Below are 12,809 nucleotides of genomic sequence, written 5' to 3'. Positions count from 1 at the left end.
AACACCCAAATGAAATATTAAGACTAGGACCCAACACAATTATTTACAATTGATAAGAGGGATGTCGTAATCCAATTGCAAAATATTTGAAGGTAGTTAAATGACGATATACCAATTCCACCATGAAAAAGAAATTTTAAATGAATTAGGTTGTAGATAAAATTCCTAGATTATGCTCTCACTTTGTGACTAGGATGCCAATGATCACAAACGAGATGTGAATAACCATGCAAATTAGCTTGGTACTCTCAATGTCATTTATTACCTAATCAATGTGTCGGTTAACCATACATGCTCCATTAATCAATGATAATTTACAAGAGATCCATTTCTGACAATATTTAGTCCCATATTAGTGTGCCGGTTAACCACACACGCTCCACTAATGACCAATAAGGTGCAATGTACAATTTCATGGGTTAGCATCAAATTCACATTTTTCCTAAAGTAACTAAGATTGGCAATTTAATAAAAGTGTTTACTTACTTTATAATTCATTATACTTTTAATGAGGATTTAATGTCCTATCCAACCCGTTCGGCTAACGACCATCCACTAGTCAAAAGTGCGGTGGGTAAGAGTGGATACCCAATGACGGTCATTTTACAGGCCTCTTCTTTAAACACCCCTTATAGACCAACTTCGTGAATGAGGCCTACTAACGGTAAGACTAACTTTTCTTATACATATATAATATATTAGACTTTTCATTTTATATAGTATAAGGGTGTATTTTAAACATTTAAAATACTAAGTGGTTTAATCCTTTAATAAATTAAACTTTTAATTTTGTTAAATTTAAACCATATATGGATTTATCAATTGTCTTTTAATTAATCTTTTAATTAAATTATGAATAAAATCCATAAAGATATCTTCTAGGTTTTTCCATTTAAATTTCCAAAAATAAACTTTTAATTTCAAATTTAAATTATAAAACTAAAGGGTGTATTTTAAAAACCTTTAAAAATACTAGGTTAAATTTTAAATCAAAATAATCTTATCATTACCCAAATTTAACCAAATCCTTTAATTATGATAAAGATATCATATTACCTTTTAGAAAATTCGATTTTAGGCAGTAAAAATGAAATAAAGCAATTATCCTAATCAAGATAATAGGAAACTGATGAGACAACTTGTCGAGTTGGTCATTGAACTCGTCGAGTTCTGGGTTCAGACAAGAAAAAACGATTTTATGCTACTTTGGATGGTTTACTATTGCATTAATTCAATTGAAAAACATCCTAGGTTCTGATACCACTGATGGGTTATGAGCATATCTACATTCCTATGTGATCATGCAACCTTAATTGCTTTGGATTTAAGTTTTACACTAATTGAACACGCAAATTGAATACCAAAGCAATAACCCTAATCTAGCATACAATTTCGAAATTCACAAATAAATTAGGGTTAGAAGATTACCTTACTTGTTATATAGTAATAACAAGTACAACCTTGAAAATCCTTGACTCTTGAAAGCTTAGTGCCCCAAATGTTGCACCTCTAATGGTTCACAAACACCCAATGCAGGAGAGACAAGAATTTCGGCTAGGGTATTGAGGAACACATGCATTGGCCGAAAATTCCATGCGGTGGGGTTCTTTATATAACTGTAGGCTGCTAGGGTTTTTGGAGGAAACCCTAATTCCTACTTAAGGCTTAATCAGCCCATGGACTCTTATTTAGCAAGCCTTAGACGAAATCTATAGGTCTTCCCTATAGGATTTCGTCCACTGCTAATTAAGGAGTCCATCAGCCTAGTTTCACAACTATCAATGATTTTCAAAACAGCTCCTCCATTATTAATCAGTTCCTTTAATCCCAAAATTAATATCAAATTAATTTCTGATTCTAAACTAATTAATAATATGATTTCCAAATAATATATTAATCTTATAATATGTTAATAAAATCATTTTGAGTACCAATTTATTATTTTAAATAATAAATTCTTCTCTCCCCCTCTCTCTCTCCACTAGTCATCTAGTCAAGTTCCATGAGTGAAGGCAACCCAAAAGGACCATGCTACAATTAAATCAAATACATACCAATTATAGTTATGGGTTTTGACACTTAATCCAACAAGATGTTCTTACTTTTAAATCTATATCTATATATCTATATATCTATATCTATATATACTTATAAATGAAGCATTTTTCCTTTCACCACATTCATTTGAAACTCCCACATATTTTTCCTTTCACCACATTCATTTAAAACTCCCATGAGTTTTCAATTTCTTTCTAGTAATAATAATTATAAGTTGGTTAATAAGGTTAAATAAATATCAAAACTAAAGTGTAATCATATATAAACTAAATTTCAATATTAAAATAATATCTTTACTTCCACTTATAAAGTTATGTTTTTAACTTTTAACATATAATACTTAATTTATTAGTTTTATTATATTGCTGGATGTAAACCATTATTATTTTAAAGATACAATTTTGGAACAATTTGTATAAAATACTTAAATTATTAATTTAAATATAACATTACATGATCAACTTAAATATAAATTTTAGTTTAACTTAAACAACCCAAAAAATATTTTGTAAATAGTTAATAATGATAAGTTGTAGTGTCTTTCTAATAATGATTATATAAGTTGGTTAATAAGGTTAAATAAATATCAAAACTAAAGTGTAATCATAAATAAACTAGATTTCAATTTTAAAATAATATATTTACTTCTACTTATAAAGTTATGTCTTTAACTTTTAACATATTATACTTAATTTATTAGATTTAAATTATTGTTGTATGTAAACCATTATCAGTTTAAAGCTATAACTTTTGAACAGTTTGGACAAAATAATTAAATTGTTGATTTAAATATAACATTACAATGTCAAGTTAAATATAAATTTCAGTTCCACTTAAAAAACCAAAGAATATTTTATAAATAGTTAAAAGTGATAAATGCAAAAACTAAATTGTAATCTCAATTTAACTAAAATATTTCCTAAAAATCTTTTTATAATCGTTAAAAGCTTTCAAATAAGTAGCTTAAAATAACTTACAATAACAATAGTTAAAAATAACTATATATAAATGATTATATTGTTACATTTAAAATCAGAAAACAATGTTTCTTGTTTTAAATAATTATAATGATAGAAATTAAAACATTAAACAAATAAATTTTGAAAAAACTAATTAACAATAACAACAGCTATAAATAACATTATACCATATATTATATTTAATTTTATTCATGTGTAACTCGCAGGTAGAAGTCATTCAAACGATTGAGATTATACAATTATAATAGATTTATATATATTATCATATAATTCAAAATAATCAATATATTATATCAATTTAATATACGAATTATTATATCAAATTTAACAACAACGTTATTGTTATATTTAAAAAAACAAATATTTGAAAAGACTTCAACTATATAGGTGTTTATGCGCAATGCGCGAGTATTCGCCTAATCATACATACTTATAAAGCTAGCATTTTTTCTTGAATCTCATGCATTTGAAACCCCCTTTTTTTAACTTCTTCAAACCACATTCATTTGAAACCCCCTTTTTTAACTTCCTCAAACCACATTCATTTGAAACCCCATTTTTTAACAAATGCAACTCAAAAGTTTTCTTAATTATGATTTAACACTCAAAAGTTTTATAACTTATATTATGTTTAATTAGCATTTAGTGAAAAGTTTATTATAAAAAGGCCAATCTTTTGGGAAGACATGCATACAAATCATATACAAATTTTAGAAAGAAAACAAATGTAAAAGTTTTTGTGTTGGGTTAAGGTCTTATGACCACTTTTGGAAATATGCTATTATATTAGAGTTTTTAATTTGTAAGTTTGTTATACTAATTCGTTTTTATATTTTCTTCGTTTTTGGATTATTGAAATACAGTCGTTGTATATTGTGGTTTAATCGTTAATATACTGATCATATGTTATATAGAGTGATGTCGAAAATATTTAATTAAATATTTCAATATGTTTTTTTTTGTTTTGTAATTGTACCGTTTCAAAAAGATAATTAATTAAAACTCATACATATGTTATACTTTCCATCTCTCTCTCTCTCTCTCTCTCTCTCTCTCTATATATATATATATATATATATATATATATATATATATATATATATATATATATATATAGGGTTAGGTTATCTTGTTTTCAATATCTATTGTGTGCATGTATAATTGATTCTGGACCAATCATTTTAGTTATTTTAAGAAAGTAATTAATGCATATTAAATGCTAAAGATATAATTAATATTCATTATATCTTCAACATGTAATATGCATTAATTACTTTCTTAAAATAACTAAAATGATTGGTCCAGAATCAATCATATGTGCACACAATAGATAGTGAAAACATTTGAACCTAACTCTCTCTCTCTCTCTCTCTCTATATATATATATATATATATATATATATATATATATATATATATATATATATATATATATAATAGAGGTCAAAACACTTCAACCAAAATTCATTTAAAATCTAATATTTCAAATGCTTTTTAATAATGGTTGTAAAAATTTCAACATGTGTTACTTAATTGATTGATTAATAAAAATATTAATGTTTTGAAACTCCTAACTCTTAAACTTATATTATTTAATTTGTTAGTTAACTACAATATTTTTCCTACATAAAGATAACATTTTTATGTTTGGTTACTCATATTTGTTTATGTAATTAGAAAATAAGGTGTACATAGAATGACTACTTCAACTTCACATAGGAATCGATATCACTAGAGATATATGTTGTCTTTAACCAGTGGTAGGAGATCCACATACCCTTTTTAATCATTTATATTAGTCTTTAACCGGTGGTAGGAGATCCACATACCCTTTTTAATCATTTATATTAACGCTTAGTAATATCTATTTTATATTCCTATTTACCTTAATTTTTTAGGTACAAATTAAGGAAGATGATTATCGGCGCACCAACATAAAGTCAAACGTACGTCTTGCAAAATATGTAATTAAAATTAAATATCATATTTACTAATCGACTTATTTTAAAACTCTTGATGACATTTATGTATAATGATATATTTTGCATGACTTCATTCTTAATTTTAATGTTTAATATTTGAAAGTTCATATATGAAACCTTGGATGTTTTGGTGTAATATAAATAGTGTAATAAAAAGTTTATTAGTTTAATATTGTTTATTAATAGCTCATTTAAAGCAACTTATTTCTTATTTTATCAAAAAAAAAATATATGATCGGACATAAGAAAATTAGATTATATTAATGTTATATACAAAAACCCATAATATATATTGGATATTATAAAAGTAAAAGTAAAGTTTATAAGGTATGGACTATATTAGATAGTATCAAAATATAAATTGAATAATTTTTATGTTATTTGATAATTCGGTTAATGCCCAAAACATGACTAAAAACGTAAATTTCAACATATTTCTATTTTTTCCCATAATTAATTTAACCACTTAAATGCATTTTTGCGCAACGCGCAAGGTTACGCCTAGTATACTTATATAAAAGATATTTTTTTTCTTGCACCACATGCAGTTGAAACCTCCATGACTTTTCAGTTTCTTTCTAATAGTTATTATAAATTACTTAATAATGTTAAATTCATATCAAAACTAAATTCTAATAAAAAATTAACTAAACTATAATATTAAAATACCATATTTTACTTCTATTTATAAAATTATCACTTAAAGTTTTTAACATATTATAGTTAACTTATTAATTTAAATATGTTTTCATATGTGACCAATTATCATTTTAAAGTCACAACTTTGGTATAATTTATGATTTTATGAAAAATAGTTAAATGATTAATTTCAATAAAATGTTTAACTTGAAAAAAAACGAGGGATTATTTATAAATTGTTAAATGCTATAAGTTATAGTGTTAAACCTAAATTGTAATCCTAAATTAACAAAAAAAAAACCATATTTTTTATAATTATTAAGAATGTTCAAATAAATAGCTTAAAATAACTTACAATAGGAATAGTTAAAAGTAATATTATATACAAAATTATAATGTTATCTTTAAGAACAAAATAATGTTTGTTGTTTTAAATAATTACAATCAAAGAAACTAACAATATTAATCATATAAAATTTAAAAGTATTAAATTTTTTAAACCAAATTAAAATAATTGAGAATTTCCAAATACGTTATTTTAAATAACTTACAATAACTATTGTTAAAAGTAATATTATATACAAAAATTATATCATTTCTTTTAAAAACAAAAACAATATTTGATATTTTAAATAATTACAATGATAGAAATTAAAATCTTAAGCAAATAAACTTTTTAAAATTAATTAATCATAACAACAACTATAAATATCATTAAATCGTTTATTATATTTAATTTTATTCATAAATAACCTGTAGGTAGAGGTCATTGAAACAATTTGGATTATATAATTTTAAAAGATGTCTACATTATCATATCATTCAAAAGAAACTATGTTTATGCCAACTTAATACAAGATTTGTTATATAAGAACAAACAACAACGTCATTGACATATTTAAAAAACATATATTTGTAAATATTTCAAATATATTTTTATATTCTGCGCAACACGTGAGTATTCGCCTACAATACTTAAAAAGGAAGCATTTTTCCTTTTACCACATTCATTTGAAACTCCCATGACTTTTCAATTTTTTTCTAATAATGATTATAAGTTGGTTAATAAGGTTAAATAAATATCAAACCTAAAGTGTAATCATATATAAACTAAATTTCAATATTAAAAGAATATCTTTACTTCTACTTATAAAGTTTTTTTTAACTTTTAACATATTATACTTAATTTATTAGTTTTAATATATTGTTGGATGTAAACCATTATCATTTTAAAGCTACAACTTTTGAACAATTTGTATAAAATACTTAAATTATTAATTTAAATATAACATTACACGGTTAACTCAAATATAAATTTTAGTTAAACTTAAACAACCCAAAGGATATTTTGTAGATAGTTAAAAGTGATAAATTGTAGAGTCTTTATAATGATTATAAGTTGGTTAATACGGTTAAATAAATATCAAACCTAAAGTGTAATCATAAATAAACTAAATTTTAATATTAAAATAATATATTTGCTTATATTTATAAAGTTATGTTTTTAACTTTTAACATATTATACTTAATTTATTAGATTTAATATGGTGTTGTATGTAAACCATTATCAATTTAAAACTATAACTGTTGAACATTTTGGACAAAATACTTAAACTGTTAATTTAAATATATCATTATAGTGTCAACTTATATATAAATTTCATTCCACTTAAAAAACCCAAATAATATTTTGTGAATAGTTAAAAGTGATAAATTGTAGTCATAAATGCAAAAACTAAATTGTAATCTCAATTTAACTAAAATGTTTCCTACATATATTTTTATAATCGTAAAAAGTTTTCGAATAAATAACTTAAAATAACTTACAATAACAATATTTAAAAATAACTCTATATAAATGATTATATTGTTACCTATAAAATCAAAAAATAATGTTTGATGTTTTAAATAAATATAATGATAGAAACTAAAATGTTAAGAAAATAAATTTAAAAAAATTAATTAACAATAAAAACAACTATAAATAACATTAAATCATATCTTATATTTAATTTTATTAACGGGTAACTCGCGGGTAGAAGTAATTGAAACAATTGAGATTATATAGTTATAATAGATGTATATATTATCATATTATTCAAAATAATCAATATATTATATCAATTTAGCATACGAATTATTATATCAAATTTAACAACAACACTATTGTTATATTTTTAATATATATATATATATATATATATATATATATATATAATATTTAATATAAATTGGTTAATAATATTAAATATGACTTTAACTTTTTTTAACATATTATAGCTAACTTATTATTTTATATATGTTGTCATATGTGAGAAATTATTATTTTAAAGTCACAACTTTTGTATAGTTTATGATTTTATGCAAAATAGTTAAATTATTAGTTTAAATAGAATGTTAAATGGTTAACTTAAATCAAAATTTCAGTTAAACTTGAAAAAAAAAATCGAGATGCTATTTTATAAATAGTTAAAAGTTATAAATTATAGTAGTAATCCTAAAATAACAAAAAAAACCATGAAACTATTTTTTATAATCATTAAGAAATTTCAAATAAATAGCTTAAAAATATATTATAATTATTATAATAATAATAGCTAAAGTAATATTATATAAAAAATTATAATGATATCTTTAAAAAAAACAACATTTATTGTTTTAAATAAATACAATCAAATAAACTAAAATATTAATCAAATGAATTTTAAAATAAGTTAAAATTTTGAAACCAAATTAAAATAATTAAGAGTTTCTAAATAAGTTATTTTAAATAACTTACAATAATAATAGTTAAAAGTAAAATTAAATATAAAATATATATTGTTATCTTTAAAAACAAAAACAGTGTTTAATGTTTTAAATAATTAGAATGATAGATATTAAAATCTTAAAGAAATAAACCTTTTAAAATTAATTAATTATAACAATAACTATAAATATCATTAGATCATACATTATATTTAATTTTATTCATGAGTAACCCGTAGGTAGAGGTCATTGAGATAATTGTGATTATAGAATTGACAAAATTGCAAAAATGGTCCCTGTGGTATGCAATTTTTTTGGGATTTTAGCCCAAACCACGAATTTTTTGGATTGATGGTCCTTTTGAGCTAGTTTCATTGCGTTTTTGGTCCCTCTGAATAGTGAAATGACTGTAATACCCTTAGGTTATTTATTTTTCATTTCTTTCATTTTTTTAAAATCTAAATACTTATTTATTTATTTATTTATTTATTTAACTAATTAAAAAAATAAAAGTCTCTCTCTCTCTCTCTCTCTCTCTCTCTCTCTCTCTCCACCGTATACCCCCACCTCCTTTTCCTTTTCTTTTTACCCAAGATGAACACTTCATCTTCTTCATCTCTTCCTTCTTAATCAAAATTCCACATCTACCCACCAAGTTATCATCTACAACAACCGTTATAGCCCAAAAATCAGTTACATTCGATGCTGGTAATACCAACAAACCCAGATTTCATGAACTCAATCTGGGTTCCCCTTTTTCCCCCTTACGACCTGGACCAGTGGTAATCGACCCACCTACATCGACCCACCATTTTCTCTATAAAACTACATCGACCCACCATCTTCTCCATACAACCATTGTCACCATCTTCATAGCAATGAGAAACCAACCCCCACTCTCGGTTTCTTTCACATACAGATCTACAAATATCGATTTCATTTTCAGTGGAACTTGGTCATGGATTTTGAAGATTGTTCTATGGAGGTGACAATAAAGATGAATTAAGATCGATAAGGTAAGGCACCGGTGTTGAGTGATATGCTAGATAAACCCTTCAACTGGGTTTTCGACATCATAGCTTTCCGGTTGATTGAATATAAGGGGTTGCAGGTTTCCAACAAGAAATTGAATAAAAAGGAGTTGTAGGTTTCGATAACTTTTTTTTTGTTTTCGGTGAGAGATTACCAGTAATTTAGACGATCCTCTTTCTTCGTGAGAGATTGAATAAATGAATTTAAATCGAATAGAAGGAACTGGAATTTGATTTGCGTGTGTTTATCATTTATGGAATTTGATTTGTATGTGAGTATTTATCCATAAAAAATTGATTTGTTTGTGGGAATCAGATCAGATTCCAGATTCGGATGAAGGAATTATCATAGCATCTCTAGTGCTCACTAGTTTGTAGAGGGAATAGGGACGAAAGCAGAAAGGTGTTGGTGGAAATCTCGATGGCAGCAGGTGGTGGTGGCTGGTTTTTACGTTGGCAATGGGGTTGCGAGGCTGCTTCCGGCCGCTTTGCTGCCTCCGTTACTTTTTTGTTCAGCGACAAATGATGAGGGAAAAGGGAGGGAATCAATTAGCAGTTATCGGAGAAGGTGTGGGTGGGGCTAATTGTAGAAAATAGTAGGGAAGATTGGGTAGTGGCAACGGTGGTTTATGGTGGTTAAATCCCATCGTGTGTGGATTTTTGTTCAACACACACACACAGAGGTGGGCCCTGTTTTTTTTTATTTTTTAATAAATTAATAATTATTAGATTTAAGAAAAATGAAAGTAAAATAGAAAATAAATACCCCAAGGGTATTAAAGTTATTTCAGTTTACTGAGGGACCAAATCCGCAACTAAACTAGCTCAAAAGGATCACTAATCCAAAAAAGTCGAGGTTTTGACTAAAACCCCAAAAAAAATGCATACCGCAAGGACCATTTTTGTAGTTTTGTCTATAGAATTTTAAATGATATTTACATTATCATATAATTCAAAACAAATAATGTTTATACAAAGTTATTATAAGATTTATTATATAAAAACTAACAACAACGTCATTGATATATTTAAAAAATATATATTTGTAAAGATTTTAAATACACTGTTGTATTACGTGCAACGCACGGATATTCGCCTAATAATAAATAATAAGATACGAAAATGACAAAAATACTCTCACATAAGTTGTATGTGACCAACTTAACACAAAATATTTAAGGACAATTAAATGTAAACAACAATTAAAAAAAAAAAAAAAAAAAAAAAACTTATTTTGGGGAGGTTACTCCGAAAATTTTGACAAAAATGACAAATTTTTACATGAACCATTTTTACAATTTTATAAAAAGTCTATCATAAATTCAAAAAGTAACAAAATTTGATAAACCGTAGACTTTTATCTCAAGAACTCTTTTAGGACTTTATAAACCCCATGAGATATCTACCATCTTCTCCGTATCACTCCACTTCTACTCACTCTGCTGCTCAGCCATGGCGGTTAGCAACAACATAATAGCAACTCTCAACTTCATAGCACTTCTCTGTTCCATTCCAATCATCACCGCTGGCATCTGGCTTGCCTCTAAACCGGACAACGAGTGCATCCGCTGGCTCCGATGGCCGGTCATCATTATCGGTGTTCTCTTCCTCTTCCTTGCCCTAACCGGCTTCATAGGTGCATACTGGAACAAACAAGGCCTCTTAGCCTTCTACCTCTTCTGTAACGCCGCTCTCATCATCACCGGTCTCATCCTCCTCATACTCGCCTTCGTCGTCACTCGTCCCTCCGGCGCCTACTCCGTTCCCGGACGGGAGTACAAAGAGTATCGATTGATGGGATATTCGGAGTGGCTACGCGATCACATCACCGATTCGGATAATTGGGGAAATATTAGGGCGTGTTTGGCTTCCTCCTCAATTTGCACGAAGATGACTCAGGATTCGTACACTGCTCCTCAATTTTTCGCTTCCAATATATCTCCTCTTCAGGTACTGTTTCTAAGATTTCAATTTTTGGTTGCGTGTTCTTCTTCTTCAACGCCATAAATGCATACCCTGTTATTTACAGTAACTTGTAATCTATGCATTCATGGTTGTACATTGTCCAGCATTAAACATGATCCATGGAAAGATCAAATCTTTACTTGATTATAACTTTACAATATATTATCATCATACTTTCTTAAAATGAAATTTACCAATATATGATTCTTGTTAAATAATTTATGATGTTAAAGTAAATGCTGGTGTTAATCTTTATTGATCAATCTTTCGAATATGATTGATGAGCTAATTAATTTGTGCTAATTTAGACTTATTAGAGTGTAGTGAAGAAAAGTGTTCAAATATTGTGTCTACTTTCTTGAAACCCAAAAAAAAAATGACACCCACTCAATTAAGTTAACAAAGTCTTTGTCATTATTCAAAGAAACATCATAGAAAAAACATGAGCACATGACATCCAATTTTCTTGTTATCTCAATTATTGGTCATTTATGTGTGTGTTCCCATTTTTCAAATAATGATTTACTATTTACTAATAATACTGTTCCTTTTATAAAATTTAATTTAATTTTATATTTTATATTGAAATATGTGTAATGTGGTGTAGTCGGGATGTTGTAAGCCTCCAAGTGTGTGTGGATACCAATACGTGAACCCTATAATGTGGGTCAACCCGACAAACCCAATGGGTGATATGGATTGCCCCATTTGGAATAATGATCCGAACCAATTGTGTTATAACTGTGACTCTTGCAAAGCCGGATTGTTGGGGAACCTAAGGAAAGAATGGAGAAGAGCCAACACGATTTTGATTATAGCCATTGTGGCTCTTATCAGTCTGTATGTTATAGCTTGTAGTGCATATAGAAACGCTCAAACCGAAGAAATTTTTCAAAGGTACAAACATGGTTGGACTTGAAAGTGTGTTTGATACATCGTCTTTATCGAGATAGAGTGTTTTTGTTGTTTCTTTTAGATGATTAGTTATGTTTTTGATAGTTAATGTAGTTAGTGTTGTGTATATGTTCTTTTGAAAGAGATTATTATATGTATTTATTTTGTTTTTATAATTTTGTTTCATTTCTCGTTATGTTAAGTAAATGAGGTGGATTATGGTGTTGTGTTGACCATTGTTGTGGTGATAATCGATTAAAAGAGGAACTTTTATCTTTTATATATGTATTTGTTTGCTACACAATTTTTTTTTTCGTAATAACTTAAAGATTAGGTATTAGAAATTCACTCTTGATAACGATGGACAGAAATTTGAGCCTTCAATGTGGATTGTATTTATGTGAAAATGTTTTGTTGTATGAGTAAATAAGAAGGTTATTCAATTTTAATAAAATTGGATGGAAATTAAAAAATTTGTAACAATGTATCAAAAAACCATAAAGATTTGAATT

At 26.3% G+C, this 12,809-nt stretch overlaps 1 protein-coding gene across 1 annotated transcript; it reads left to right on the top strand.

Moving 5' to 3' along the window:
• Nucleotides 1-10,812: 10,812 nt before the first annotated feature.
• TET2 (tetraspanin2) lies at nucleotides 10,813-12,581 on the top strand. Its single transcript, XM_079002922.1, has 2 exons — nucleotides 10,813-11,388; nucleotides 12,011-12,581. The coding sequence occupies exons 1-2, from the start codon at nucleotides 10,891-10,893 to the stop codon at nucleotides 12,320-12,322; spliced, it is 810 nt and encodes a 269-aa protein (XP_078859048.1). The 5' UTR covers nucleotides 10,813-10,890; the 3' UTR covers nucleotides 12,323-12,581.
• Nucleotides 12,582-12,809: the final 228 nt, after the last annotated feature.

The sequence above is a fragment of the Lactuca serriola genome, chromosome 5 (assembly GCF_051521515.1).
Source record: "Lactuca serriola cultivar US96UC23 chromosome 5, Lser_US96UC23_V15, whole genome shotgun sequence".
NCBI classification, from domain to species: Eukaryota; Viridiplantae; Streptophyta; class Magnoliopsida; order Asterales; family Asteraceae; genus Lactuca; species Lactuca serriola.
This window is presented reverse-complemented; position numbering and strand designations above follow the sequence as displayed.

What these genes read in the sequence shown, in the direction of transcription:
- TET2 (XM_079002922.1), top strand. Translation starts at nt 10,891, where the DNA reads ATGGCGGTTAGCAACAACATAATAGCAACTCTCAACTTCATAGCACTT. An exon ending in CCAATATATCTCCTCTTCAG is followed by an intron (nt 11,389 to 12,010) that starts GTACTGTTTCTA and finishes AATGTGGTGTAG; the next exon opens with TCGGGATGTTGTAAGCCTCC.